The sequence below is a fragment of the Colobus angolensis genome, unplaced genomic scaffold, assembly GCF_000951035.1.
Source record: "Colobus angolensis palliatus isolate OR3802 unplaced genomic scaffold, Cang.pa_1.0 Scaffold11, whole genome shotgun sequence".
Taxonomy (NCBI): domain Eukaryota; kingdom Metazoa; phylum Chordata; class Mammalia; order Primates; family Cercopithecidae; genus Colobus; species Colobus angolensis.
Window position 1 is genome coordinate 1,392,265 of NW_012112030.1, and position 14,777 is coordinate 1,407,041.

The 14,777-nt window shown below is 50.5% G+C and overlaps 1 protein-coding gene across 1 annotated transcript in view; it reads right to left on the reverse strand.

Moving 5' to 3' along the window:
• The window catches only part of VWF (von Willebrand factor), a 198,100-nt gene that overhangs the window by 21,751 nt on the left and 161,572 nt on the right, over positions 1 to 14,777 (reverse strand). The window contains exons 41-45 of the mRNA XM_011955306.1: positions 13,228 to 13,377; positions 8,719 to 8,829; positions 5,937 to 6,117; positions 4,859 to 4,899; positions 4,162 to 4,278 (exon numbers count right to left, since the gene is read on the reverse strand). Coding sequence (XP_011810696.1) covers positions 4,162 to 4,278; positions 4,859 to 4,899; positions 5,937 to 6,117; positions 8,719 to 8,829; positions 13,228 to 13,377 — 600 coding nt within the window. The remainder of the gene's footprint in view (positions 1 to 4,161; positions 4,279 to 4,858; positions 4,900 to 5,936; positions 6,118 to 8,718; positions 8,830 to 13,227; positions 13,378 to 14,777) is intronic.

Consider the following 14,777-nt stretch of genomic DNA (forward strand, 5'->3'; position numbering starts at 1 on the left):
AAAAAAAAAAAAAATATTTCATTAGATACCTTATAAAGGACTAGTATCCAAAATACAGAAAAAAATCATAATCGATCATTAAAGGGCAAACACCCCAATTTAAAAATGGCCAAAAGCTTGAACAAACACATCACAAAAGATGATATAACCAGTAAGTAAGATGCTCTACATCATTAGCCGACAGAGAAATGCAAATTTAAACTACTCGAAGATTCTGAAATTAGAGAAGCAGTAATGAAAAAATGCTAGAAGGTATCACTTCCCAATGGCTAAAATGGAAAAGCATGACAACACCAAGCATTGGTGAGGAAGTAACTGGAACTCCCATACAATGCTGGAAAAAACTTCTCCTTGAGAAGTATGGGAAGTTGCAAATTGTGTCTCTGCTGTTCTCTTGTATTCCCAGCATCTGGCCCCTCATCCGCACCCCTACACTCACAGAGGAGGTAAGTTCAGCTAGGAACTTGTTTTCTTGTTTTGTTTAGTTTTTGAGACAAGGTCTGGCTCTGTCACCCAGGCTGGAGTGCAGGCGGTGCAATCACAGCTCAGTGCAGCTAGGGACTTGACGGTGGCATACGGTAAGAGCCCCTTATTTATATCGGCGTCAGACAAAGAAGCAGCTTCGAGACAGCAGGACTGGGAGAAAAACGGGGTTGGCAACTTTTTATTTTGCAAAGTAAGAATGTTTTAAACAATTTTAATAAAATAAAAACAAAAAGCAGCCAGGCGCAGTGGCTCACGCCTGTAATCTCAGCACTTTGGGAGGCCGAGGTGGGCAGATCACGAGATCAGGAGATTGAGACCATCCTGGCTAACATGGTGAAACCCCGTCTCTATTAAAAATACAAAAAAAAAAAAAAAAAATTAGCCAGGCATGGTGGCAGGCGCCTGTAGTCCCAGCTACTCAGGAGGCTGAGGCAGGAGAGAATGGCGTGAACCCGGGAGGCAGAGCTTGCAGTAAGCCGGTATCACACCACTGCACTCCAGCCTGGATGACAGAGAGAGACTCTGTCTATAAACAAATCAATAAAACCAAAATGCTACCAAGCTACCATCCACTGTCTCATCATTCCCTAAAAATTATTACTGTTGCTTTCTTTAGAAGAAAAAAATTAAAAGTTCTTTTGACCCTTTCCATCTTCGTACCCCCAAAAAACAGAAAGAACATAATCACATAATCCCAGAATTTTTTAAAGAATCAATTTAGTTTTGTGAGAAGCCAACTGTGTTGTCATTCTTTTTCTCATTTTGCCACACTTAGTGATCACCATTCAGAGATCCATTCACTGGGGTCCTGAGGCTTTTCTATTATGAATCACCAAGTCAATTTGGAGCACCCAGACAGATGACCTGTCCCAAGATCAAGGTTGGGAGTCGGTAAGCTTGCTCGGAGATTAATTTAAACCATTTGTTCTCATAAATCAAACCATGAACTTGACATGTCTTCAGAAGCAGGCAGGAGGAAAAGCCAGTGAGGACACAGCAGTCAGGGAGGCAAAATCCACACAGCAGGAGGCAGAGGGCAAAGTGAGGCCAAGAAAAGCAAAGGTGGAGGGCAGTTACGGGGAAGAAAGACTTGGAAGAAAGGGGAAAGGAGGCAGAAAATAAGCAGAAGGGGGCAACGGTGTTAAGGGTGTGGCAGGGGCTTGGAAGAGGCAAGGGAGGCGAGGAGAGACTGTAGAGGACACGCCCACTCTGCAGCACGTCTGCCGCCCCGCAGGACCAGACCACGGCTGCGCACGATGAACGGCACTTGTTTGGGCGCTGCTGGATTTCCTGGCGGCTGCTGGCTACGGGTATGTGTTCCACATGCCTTCGTTCACGGAGAGGGCAGAGCTGCCTTCTGGGTTTTCCCCAGAACACTGGATCGTTGCGGGAAACGTCCTTCTCAGGAGCAGCCTCTTCCTCCTCCTGCTGAGCAAGTTCCCAGCCAGCCCCCGAGTTCGCTTGTTTAGGTCTGAGCAGCCAGTTAGTCCTGCTTGCCTCACACAATTGTCCTCCTAAAACTGCCTTGCACACCCTCCACGGCCCCTCTCCATGTATTTCATCGACTGCTTGCAGCCCTCCCATCCACCTCCTCGTGTTTCCCTTTTCTAACCCTGGCTTCTGGCTCCCGGTCATTCATTCACCATGCCCTTCGTCTATTCGACATTCAACCCGTTCATTGCTCGAGGTCCACTCAGGGTGGCGCTCCTCCGGGACGCCTTTCCAGGGTTCCACGGCAGGGTGACCCCTCTTCCTCGTGCTTTCCTTGAGCGGTCAGCTGTCAAGCCTCATCTCGACCACTCATCAGCGCAAACCTCCTTCTGCTGCTCTCCCTTTAGGTACAAGCATTGTCTCCCCTGGGAGGCAGCAGAAGACTCACATCTCGGGCAATGCTGACATTTCAGCCCGATGTGCGCAGTTCAAGCCGATCTACCCAGCCTTAATTCACCACAGCTACCCCCGCCCCCAGAAGATGTCCCAGAGACCTTTCATGGCAGAAGATGTAGTAAGACTAGCGGAGGACGCTGAGTTAGAAAGGGATCAGCAGAGGCCAGCTTTAGCAAGGCTTAAGAGATGCATAGAGGGAGAGGGAATCTAAGGGATCTCAAGAGACAGGAGGTGGCTGCACTCCCCTGGGAGACAGCAGAATTTTGGAGGAAAAGAAGAATACACAGGCCAAATGGGACCATGGATTTTTGAGTATTTGGAAACCTCTATCTGAGGCTGGATTCTAAAGGTGAATTTCTCCAGACACGGAGGAAGCAGCTGTGGCTCCCTCTGAACACCAGAGGGCACTGCAGGGAGAGAGCGGGCCCGTCCTCCAGAGAGCAGGCTGCAGGGCCCGTCTCCACGGGCCGGCCGCTGTCTCCTGGCTGCCCTGACTGGACTTCAGTGGACATTCCAGGAAAAAGGGATGCCACAAGAATGCAGGCAGCATTGTGTCATTCCATATGGAAGCCCAGATGAGTTCTAGGTGGGTTGTTACACAATACACACGCACGCGTGCACACACATGCATGCACACAACTGGGCACCAAATCCTAAAACATCAACTGGGATTTTAAAAAAAACAAGCAAAAGGAAAACCACATACTTACCTTCTTCCTAATTAAGGAATGCCGTCTCTGAATCATCCTCTCAGAACAGCTGTGTCTCCTACAGACCTATCCACTCCAAACTTCTTTGATTAAGCCCACACTTTGAGCTTGATACCTCCAAGTGCCATGAAGAACACAGATGTAGAATTATCTACCTGTCCCTTGTCCTCAACAGTGTAAAACACACCTGCACGACCTCTCGGCCCCACCCCTGCCCCTCTGGCCACTGTGCTGCCTGCTTGTAAGTGGCTCCTCTCCACCTCGCTGCGGCCCCCCCGACGGCCTCACAGAGCCGAGAGACAAGCACTTCCCTGCGCTCCCTGAAAGAGCCATCCCCACAGGTCACGCGTCTAGCTCACAAGACATTCCCCTGACCAATGGCATCTTCTCAAACAGCAGAAGCCCCACATCCAGAGAAGCAGCCAAGGCCCCTCCTGAGCTGCAGGCCCCGCCCCGCTGCCATGGGGCTGGAAACTTCCCAGTGAGGTAGAACTAAGAGTCACAACGGAAACCACGGAGCGCCCGTTTCATCTGCCGAAGTAGAAACCATGAGTCCACCTCTCAGCACCACCTCAAGGAGGCCTTCAGAACAAGCATCGTCAGCGCGCCCTGGCAACAACAGGGTGAAATATCTGAAACCACCCAAATGTCCCGTGATAGCTTGGTTGTATACATGAGGCACATCCACTCAAAGGAATGTTGTGTAGAGCCTTGCACATAGGAGGTGTCTAATATTTGTTGACTAATTTTTAATATTTTCAAAGAACGGTGGTGCTACTTCTTAAAATACACAAAAAGGGATACGGAACTGTAAACACACTATCATAAGCCTGGCAAATGTTGTGTTTATTTTGAAAACTCAGGAAGAAAATATTTGCAACTCATAAAACCAAAATTATAATTATTTCTGAGACAGGCAATTTGGGTAGGTGACTTTCGGTCTCTTCATTATTGTCAAATATTGTTTATAATCAGAAAATTATGAAAGATTCATTTATTTAAAGACCCCAGTGAGGTCCCACTGCCTGGGTCCCACAAGCGTCCAGTCCACGCCCTCGGTCCCCGTCCAGCCTCTTACCAGGGGGCAGGGACTGCAGGTGGTCTTCCTGCACTCCAGCTTGAATGCAGAGATGATCCCCACCTGCACGGTGCAGCGGCAGGTCGTGCATGCGTCGATCATCACACTCTTCCCGGGCTGGAACGAGAGGCACCAGGGTCAGGCCACCCCAGCATCCCCCAGTCCCCCCCTCACCCTACTCCCATACGCTGTCTCCTGCCCACCCACCCATAGCTCCCACGAGCCATCGCTCTGCTGCTCCTCCTGTCTCCCCTGGCCCACTGCCTTACTGTCCTCCCATCTCCATCGCTCTGCTGCTCCTCCTGTCTCCCATGGCCCACTGCCTTACTGTCCTCCCACCTCCAGTACTGAGATGGTAAGAGTGAGAGCTTTCATGCCAAAGAGGCAGCCCAGACAGTGGCAGAGGTGACAGACTAAATGTGCAATGACTTCAGAGTGCTTCTCTGTGCACAGAAAAAACGCACAGGTGCCTGAGGTGGGGGCCAGGAAGTGAGTGTGAGACAGGCCCGAGAGTCAGGAAGATGGTCCTAGCCTGGGCTCCAGGATGCCAGGGATGTCCCGCAGGCAGTGGAAAGCTGGGGTTAGGTCTCCCTGGTTTCCTTCATTTCTGCTTTACAATGACTTGCCTGCTACCCTTCCCGCAGTACCCCCTTCCCTGTCCCCACCACCTGCTCTGGAGAAGAAGGCAGCGGCTCACCCCAATCATAGTGCCATTGAGCATGCAGGCCTCCACGGGCTCTGGGGGAGAGAAAAGTGCAGAGTGAGAGTGGGCACAACACACCCCCCGGTGAGACCAGGAAGCAGGCTGCTTGCTCTTTGGGGCTCCTCCTCCATGGCTGGGCCTCCCTCCTGTATGTCGGCCCTTTCCCCCCACAACCCAGCACTGGGGGTCCTACTGCCAGAGCCCACAGCAGCCTCCCTTCCCCATGCAGCCCACAGTGAGAAGAGCCCTGTCCATTCTCCAAGCGACAGCACTTGCTTATGTGAATTTACGTTGAAGGGATGGGATAAATGGGAGGATGTTTGGGTTTATGAAACAACGAAATGCTACTCTTGAAATTTTCACTTTCAAGAATTCAGTGGCCAGGCGCAGTGGCTCGCGCCTGTAATCCCAGCACTTTGGGAGGCCGAGGTGGCTGGATCACTTGAGGTCAGAATTTCAAGACCAGCCCGGCCAACACAGCAAAACCACATCTCTACTACAAATACAAAAATTTGCCAGGCGTGGTGGCACACGCCTGTAATCCCAGCTATTCGGAAGGCTGAGGCAGGAAAAACGCTTGAACCCAGGAGGCAGAGGTTTCAGTGAGTCAAGATAGCGCCACTGCATTCCAGCCTATCCAGAGATGGCGCCTCTCACTCCAGAGTGAGAATCCACCTCAAACAAACAAACAAATAAATAAAATTCAGAGCAGGATATGGTAGAGAGAACTAGTTTTTGCTGTTGCCGCCATTTGTTTGTTGGCAGGGTCGGGGTGGCAAGTTGAACGCCTTCCCCTGGGTGAAACGTCACAGCGTACAAAGGAGGTCTCCAAATCAGAGAAACCTAGGGGCGAATGCCAGTCTCGCTATGCAGTGATCTTCGGGAAATTCCTATGGTTTTCTCATTTTATTTGCTTTCTCATAAAAGCAGTAGGAGCAGATGGGAAGATCTCGGTCCTATCCATTTCCCTAAGTTGCTAAAAAGGCAAAGAATTCAGGAGCCAAAGGTGGAAAAAGAGGCTTAAAGGTGGGGCCCAGCCCAGCCCAGCACAGCCCCAGCCTGCACGACTTACCACAGCGACAGCTCGGGCAGCACGCTGAGGTCTTACAGCTCAGCTGAAAGCCCGAGGGGCAGACAGGGACCTCCAGCTGGGGGCAGGAGACGTTCCTTTGTTGTACAAAGACCTCCTCCTTCACTCGGACACATTCATTGATGAGGCAGGGGTTCTCCGGGGAGGCCCAGTGGGAGCCGACCTGAAGGGCACCAGAATTAGTCCAACAAGCTGGGGCAGGGCTAGAGCCCATGGTCCCAGTGGGAAGGTGCTCTTCTCTCAGGGAGTTGGTTTGGACTCTAGACGTGAGTCCTGGCTTAACCTGTAAGTCCCACCACAGGGTAGGGCCCATGGAGGGGATGAGTAGGGCTCATCTCAGTGAGTGCCACTCAAACAGTCTGGGTCAAAATCACCTGACTGAGGCACCCAGGCAAGCACCTTGGAGAACCCAGGGGACTCACCCTCCCTTCCTCAGCACTGGTTTGAGCTGAGCTCAGACACTCTGGCTGAGAAGCAGCAGTGTGGGCGCTCAGATGGAAGGTGCAGTGGGGAAGCCCAACCCATTTCCCAGCCTGGTGCCACTTCCCACTGTAGGGGGAGACAGGGAGCTGGGAAAAGCCTCCACGGTAGGGGGAGACAGGGAGCTCGCAGAAGCCTCCACGGTAGGGGGAGACAGGGAGCTGGCAGAAGCCTGAGAATGCTGGCCTGGGACCCCGACAGCCCTGCAATCTGTCCATGAAGAGTCCGGGGTGGCATACGAGTAGCCTGATCTCAAAGGTTGTCACCATGGGCCAAAAGCACTGAAAGGACCCAAGACCATGGTTCAAAAAAGTCACCAGGAGGATCTTCCCCAGAAAATGTCACCGCGAGTGCCCTGTGTCGGCCAGCACCCAGATATGTGACCAGGTGCCCTCTGTCGCCATCTCAGGCCCTGACCTACTTCTCCTGGTGCCTGCTTATTTCTTCTCCTTCCAGATGAAGTGTAGAAAATGCCAAACACTTGCAGCCATTCTCTTCACCTCCCACTCCTCACTCCCTGCAGGCCTGATTCCACCCTCTAGACCTCTCCCTCCTCTGATTACTTACTCACTGAGAGCCTTGGCCACCGGCCCTTTAAGAGCACCCATCGCCACCACCCCCGCTGCCCCCTGACATGGTTCAGCAGCAAAACCATTGCCATCACCCAAGTCTTTTAGTTAAGATGGAGACAAGGTAGAGGAGAGAAGCCCAGGTCACCTTATGTTTTGCAAACACCAATGAGGGGCAGGGTGGGGTGGGCCTTGAAGGGAAATGAGAGATGGGGAAAGGGGCAGGAATACTGAGCACAAAGGCAACGGCTCTTCGCCCCTCCAGGATGGGGCAGCCACTGATCTGAGCTGTACCTTGACCCTGGGAAGGAGGAATAAAACCTGCCTCCATCCAGGGCACATGGGAGCAGAAGCACTAAAAGGTGGGGAGGGGAGAACACAGGGAAGGAAACACATAGGCAGCTCGGACTAGAGGGGGAGGTGGAAACTCACCTGAAAAAGCCCAGTGACTCATTCTGTTATCACTGGGGAGGAGAAAGGCAACGGGCCTGGGTAGGAGATGGAGAAGGCTCAGGACAAGATAGCAGACCCTTGGCCTTCCTCTCTAAGGGAAGCACGTTGGTCTTACTAAGGGAGACAGACGGAAGGCCCACACGGGCAGCTCACCTCCTCCCAGCACCAGCTCCCAAGGCTGCCAGGACTTGGCACTACCCACGTTATCCTTCTGACCAGACTGAAAGAACTGTGATTCTCCTAGCATCTGGACTAAAATCCCCATAGACGGAATCCTCTGTTTTTAAGAAAATGGCTTGATGAGCATCAGAGTCTAAGAGAGCACCTGGCAGCACACAGGGGACAGCTGAACTGCTCTGTGTTACAAGAAGGGACTGGCAGGGGTGGGCCAGCCAGGAGACGACGAGAGTGGGGCAATGGGGGGCTGGCAAGATGCTTCAGCCAGACCTGCAGAAATAGCCGAGGGACTGTGGGAAATACTGATCCTTTTCTGGGTTGTTAAGTTTTCCACCTCCCTAAAACCACCAGGGAGGTTTCTTTTTTTTTTTTTTTTTTTTTTTTTTTTTGAGACGGAGTCTCGCTCTGTCGCCCGGGCTGGAGTGCAGTGGCCGGATCTCAGCTCACTGCAAGCTCCGCCTCCCGGGTTTACGCCATTCTCCTGCCTCAGCCTCCCGAGTAGCTGGGACTACAGGCGCCCACCACCTCGCCCGGCTAGTTTTTTGTATTTTTTTTTTTTTAGTAGAGACGGGGTTTCACCGTGTTAGCCAGGATGGTCTTGATCTCCTGACCTCGTGATCCGCCCGTCTCGGCCTCCCAAAGTGCTGGGATTACAGGCTTGAGCCACCGCGCCCGGCCACCAGGGAGGTTTCAGTATAAATCAGTGAAAAGGTCTGGGGACCCTGCCTGGGTCAATGTGGTCCAGAATAGTACTTGCAGCCTGTGGCACTTCGGAGGGGTGATGAGGCCATCCCAAAACCAGCTCAGCCACAGCACCTCAGATTCACAGGTGAATGAGAGAGCATGAATACCCCCGAGAGGGCCCTGGGCTTCTCCCAAAATCTACAAAATGGGAAGCCTGAGGCAGTCTTAACTAGTTCCTAAGGGGCAGGTCTTCCCAGCTGACATCTGGATAACACCAACAGCTGGGTGAAATGCCCAGTGGGGAAAGCAAAGGGCAGGGAATGAGATGAAACTAAGGTCAACACTGGTCCCTGGAGCGGCCCCAGTCTGCCCTCCTCCCCCTCCCAGGGGCCTGGACCTACACTCTTCCAGGAAGACTGGGAGTCCCCCCGTGGTGAGCCGGTCACCACTTCACAGGCAGATGGCAGGCACCTTCCACAGCACTCGCCTTCATGCAGAACATAAGTGAAGCCCTGGAAAAGCAGAAAAAGAGTAAGGACAGGTGAGCAGCAAAGACATAGGGGTTCTTACCTACGCCTCCTGCGTACTGAGCCCTGGGGTTCTGCTGAGTGATCGCTGGTCTGCGCATTTTCGTCTTTGTTGTCAACCAGGCTCAGGGTCATGCCAAGAAGCAGCAACTACTAGGTCACTAAACGAAGTCTTACACCCGCTGCAGAGATACAATTCTGCTCCCTGAAAGATCCCACTTTGAGAGAGACCATGATCCAGTCTGTGGGAGTATGAAAGACAGCTCAGAGTTCACTTAGCAGCAGCTACCATCATGGCCAACTCTAGGGCCCCTCACTGACCCGGGGGAGCACTCGAGATGACTGGGATCCAGTCTCTGCTCTCGCAGGGCTAGCCTCCCATACAAGACGAACACTGGATCCCAATACTGCTCACCAATGTGCCGATTGGGGCTTCTCCAAGAGGTTACCTGACATTGACCTAGTAATTTATAGGGTATGGTGTTCTTTACAAAAGAAAAGTGAGATGAGACAGCAACAGACAAACCTTCCCCAGAAAGCATGCCAGGGAGAACAGCATCCTGGGAATCTGTCAGCCCATCTTGCCTCTAGAAGGTCCTCCAATCTGGCTAAAGCATCATGAAAATAGACTGAAACCCTCCTCTGAAAAGTCTACACAAAGAATAGTCAAAGTGATGACAGTGTGTTTGTCCCAGGAGCCAAGAAAAAAGAATCCAGGACTATGCTCCACCTTGGAGCTGTGTCCTTGAGAGAGAAAGAGTAACCACAGCTGTTTCTGGACAGGTGTGGGACGGGTGTGGATGGCAGCCTGCTGTGCTCCCCAAGCACACTCCCGAGCAGGGCAGAATCTGAAGATGCACAACACATGTGCCTCTCTCTGGAAGGGCTCAACACTCCGGAGACTTGGCTCAACCCCACCCAGTCTCCATGAGACCTACTGACATCCCTGCCCACCTCCCAGCAGTGTGCAGTGAGCTGTCTCCAGGATTTTATCAGCCAAAATTCAAGTCATTTACCGTGCACCTACAATGTACTAGGTACTATGGAGGAGACAACAAATTAGGATGACTCTATCTGTGTACACACCTTCCACGATACAGCAGAACATACAAAATGGCATTAAAGAGAAAAACAAGGTCTCAGGGAGCCAGAAACAAAGACTCAAAGAACACAGAAGACAGTAATTAATACCTTTAGGGATCTGCTGTCATTCTCACGCGCCTCTCTAGAAGGCTGAGTGATCGAGATCCGCATATTATTTTCATTGCCTGTTGCCTCTCACCATGGGCAAAGAGTGTCAATATTATGGATGGCTCCCAGGCCACATGCCTGTTCCCATAGCCCCACTAGCTTCTCACACCCACTTTTAGCCATGCCTCCAAATTTCCATCTGTCTAAGATTCCCCTCCATACCCCACAGCAACCCTGTTTCCTGGCTGCACAACCAGGGTCCAACCTTATTTTTCAATTCTTTCTTTTCCCTTCCTCCAACAAATTCCCTCACTTATATCTACGTTTGATATCTTGTATCAAAATACACATCCCAGGCCCTTCTCCTGGCTCTCTTCTCCATCCTGTTTTTATTGGTTTCCCAAGTTAAGAATGGAACTAAGTAGGTCTATTAACCACCCACCTGAAAACATATGCACTGAACAATAAATTATGAATTTATCTAGCAGCAAGATCCTTTAAGCACAATTGCAGTAACTGAAATGGAGGTAGCAGATGCCAAGCTCTGGTCACTTGTCCCCTCTGAGATGGTCTGAGGAGCACAGTTTGAAGAGTTCTTCCTGGATCAGACTGACCCTTTTGCAACACTGCAGTTGCGGGTTGAACCAGACTAACAGGACGGCCTCCTAGCTCAGGTCAGGACCCCTCCCAGTGTCCACAGGCTTCCTGTGAGCTACAGGGGCTCCGGCCAACCCCGTTCCCTGGGGTGGTCCTGTTTCCTGTCTGATACTGGGAAGAACATCCCTCCCTCTTCTTCCTCCTGAGGAGTATCACAGAGTGAATAAAATCTAATGGACTTCCTTCGGTTTCTCAGAACACAGTTCCTACACCTTGACTGAACCTGACTCAGGAGCCTACGGGTGAAGAGTCAGATGGCCATCAGCCTTCATGGAAAATCCCCTCAAAGGCTTGTACAGAGGTGGAGGCCTCCTCTCACTATGGACACGGAAGCAAGGCCATCGCCTGAGGCCCACCTGGAACATTCCTGAGACGCCGCCAATGCCCCTGCTTGCCTGCCGCCACTCCTCTGACACCAAGAGCAGAGGACTACGGAAAGGCTTGGGGAAAGTGTGTTTCTGCGGACTGTGGCTTCAGGGTGATGATGGTAGTGTTGTTCTTTCTTTTCTGTTACAACCTAGACAACACATGGACTGGGAGATATGAGCCCAAGTGCCTCTGAGGTCAGAGCAGAGCTAATAATGCTAACACAACTACCCTCTTTGCAGAATGAAGTCTGAGACCATCTGTAACTTACCTAAGCTCCCACCTCACTCAACACAGTACAGATCCAAGCCCAGCCTCCCACGTCCCCTGAGATTTTAAACCATGAGGCTCCCTTCTCCTCCCCAGAAGATATGAACATTCAACCTCTAAGAGCACTGGGTTCCCTAGAGCAATCACATGGTCAAGAGTTCTAGACACGGTTCCTCCTCCACTCCTGCCCTGACCTCCCTACTCATCATCTTTTTGAAATTGCCCCCAGCTTTTCTACACAGCCAGGATTATACCCCAGGACCTGCAGCTCCCCCAGTAGATGACTAGACCAGAGCATGAACTGGACAGTGGACCCCATCCAAGGGCTGAGCTGGGCCTGTCAACTTTGCTCTTGAGAAGCTGATCCATGAAACACAAAGACCCACTAAAGTCAGACTGGAAAAGGATGAACCATGGATCTGAAAAGCTGTGTGGAGTTGAAGTGAGATTTGATAAAGCTGTGTGCAAACAAAATGTATGAGAAAGCAAAACTTCTGCACAGAGGAAGCTGGCCTGCAGGGAGGAGCTGGAGCAGATGGACAGAAATACTGGCTCTTAGGACAAATAGAGAGACATGCTGTAGGACCATGGTGCCCACCTACAAATCCCACACTTCCTAAGAGATCCTCCTGTATCTTTTCTACAAATCCCCTCTTACTGTAGTTAGTCTGAATGGGTTCTATTCTTTGCAAGCAAAACTCCCCCACTGAAACACGAAATATATTGGGTGTCAATATCCTAAAGATGACCTGTAAACAGCACTTCTCTTTGACAGCAAGTTACTTCCCTGGCCTCAGGTGGCCTGTGAGAGGAGATGAAAACCAAAGGGTTTCTACAGCTTAGTGTTTCCCAAAGGAACACCTGGATACCACAGCATCATCGTCTCTCAAAGGTACTGAGCAACTCCACTCACTCTCAGTACCCAAATGCAGCTAGAACAGCAGGTGAAGGGCCTGGGTTTCGGGATCTGTCCTCAGGCTCTCCTCTGCCATCAAACCATTCACCTCGAAAACACCTTCAGGAGCTCTGTCTTCACTGCCGTTGACATTTGCAAAACAATCATGAGATGTATGTGCTTGCCCGCCCTGGCACCTCTTCTCTTGATATCATTATCTGCTGATAATGTAGTAATAATCGCATTAAACCAGCAAGCAGAATTTGCCCTACAATCCTCTCTGGAGACTGGTGCTCCCTTTTAAGGGTCTGATCAGTCCTAAACATGCAAGAACGAGGCGCCCCAGCACACAAAGGAGCCTCAGGGGGCAGCCACCACAAACTGGATTTGGGGAACAGGGATCATGTTTTCTGTACCTCAAATCATAAACATGGCCTGAAAATCAACATCTACGTGGAAACACCAGAGTGCACTGGAACCAGGACAATCCTAGAAAATTCAGAGCATACGTTTGTTCTAGGGACAGGCAACGGTGATATATGAGGGTGGAAGAAAAAGGAAATCAAGTCCTCTTTTCTAGGCATTTAGTACTCCCCACGTCTCTGCTCAAACCTACTCCACCAGTCCTTTAGACGTAAGGCCATACAACAGATGTGACCATTAGCTAAGGCCTGAACTGCAGAAGGAAGACATAGAAATCCTTTGCTCATGCTTTTTCTTCTTACCCAGCCCTAACCCCCTCCCCTCTTCCACACCCCCAGCCTGGAACCAGAGGTCACTGAAGAACCTTTCTTGCCCTTCCTCGGGAATCCAGGAGGCAGAGCTTGCAGTGATCCGAGATTGTGCCACCGCACTACAGCCAGGGCGATACAGCAAGTCTCTTATCTCAAAACAAAAAAAAAAAAAAAAAAAACAAAGAACCTTTCTTGTCCTTCCTGAGATGCCCTCCTCTACTTTCCCGCCCTGATGGCTCCAGGTGTGCCCAGCCCCTCTGTCCCACTCACCGACCGACAGCTGTCTTCACAGGGCTTCTGGGAGCACTGGACCACACGGAGGCCCATCACAGCATCCTCCATGTCAGTGCAGGTGCACACGTCGCAGCCCTCCTCCCAGAACTGGCCCACCGGGTAGATGGTGCTTCGGTGGACACACACCTGTAGACGGAAGATTTCGTGAGTGAACTCATTTCGCTCATTGAAACAAACGGTGAGTTAGCACCTACTACATGGAAGCCGCTCTAGGTGCTGAGAATGTGGCAATAAACAAAACCAAATGTGGTCTCTACCCATATGCAGGACTGCTTATAAAACAGATTTCGTCCTCTTCCTTTCCCTGCCTGCCAGCCTTAGAGAAGCCATCCCCAGTCTCTGAGGGGTGGCCCCTCGTGAGGCCTTCACGGTCCACAGACTTGAATACAACACACTGGCTGCCCTGGTCTCACTTCTTCCTGCCTTAACTGCACTTCACTCCTTCCTATGTCTCCGAGAAGCTGTACCCACATTCCCGGACCCAGTAATGTCCTTGGACTTGGAGCCCATCCTCATCTAGCCCTCTGCCTACTTACAAGCGAGTTGCGCAGGGGCTATGAACGCGTGTCCCCGTACCCACAGATGACTAGGAACATAGAAAGCAAAGACTCTGGGACACAGAGCAGGGGATATGTTTGAGAGACAAGGGATCCCATTTGGAAGAACCATAGGCTCTGGCAGAGATGCGGGGAAAAGAGATCAAAAAGGTTGGTTGAAAGGGAAACGTGGAAAGTCTGGGACGCACACCACAAACAATGCTCGGACATCCTTTTCTTGGAATGAGGAGCTAAGGAAGCTGTTTGATCAGGGGACTTAATGTCAGTTTTGAAATTAATCCCAAGTATGCCCTCCAAAGCTATGCAAAATAGGTCTCCATCCTGTGAATGCCATAACAGCACTTCAAACATTTCGAAAGCACTATCATGTATCTTCTCAGTCTTCTAGCTTCTGTATAATCAACTTATTGAACGAGACCCCTTGTTCTATTAAAAGGCCTGCAGGAAAATGTTACCATCCCTACGGAGAAGAATTGTTTAGCAATACTTAGCAAAAGTAAATGTGTATTTACCATTTGACTCAGAATCTCACTTCTAGGAATCCATCCCAAAGACACACTGCCAAGTCCACAAAATGACAGATGCATATGGCTGTTTGTTACTGCAATTAGTAATAGCAAAAGGCTGAAGTGACTCAAATGTCCACCAATAGGGGACTTGTTGGAAAAAAACTACAGTGCTGCCATGCAATGGAGTACTATGCAGCTATAAGAAAGAATAAGGCAGATCTCTACACACTGATACAGAATAATCTCCATCAAATATTGTTAGATGAGAAAGAACAATTTAAAATATCATTCATAACATACTTTCATATGAGAAATGGGAAGAAACATACATGTATAAAATTCGTCATATTTTCAAAAAGAAAACTAATAAACATTATAAAGGCTGGACATGGTGGCTGGCTGATGCCTGTAATCCCAGCACTTTGGGAGGCTAAGACAGGCAGATATATATATATATATA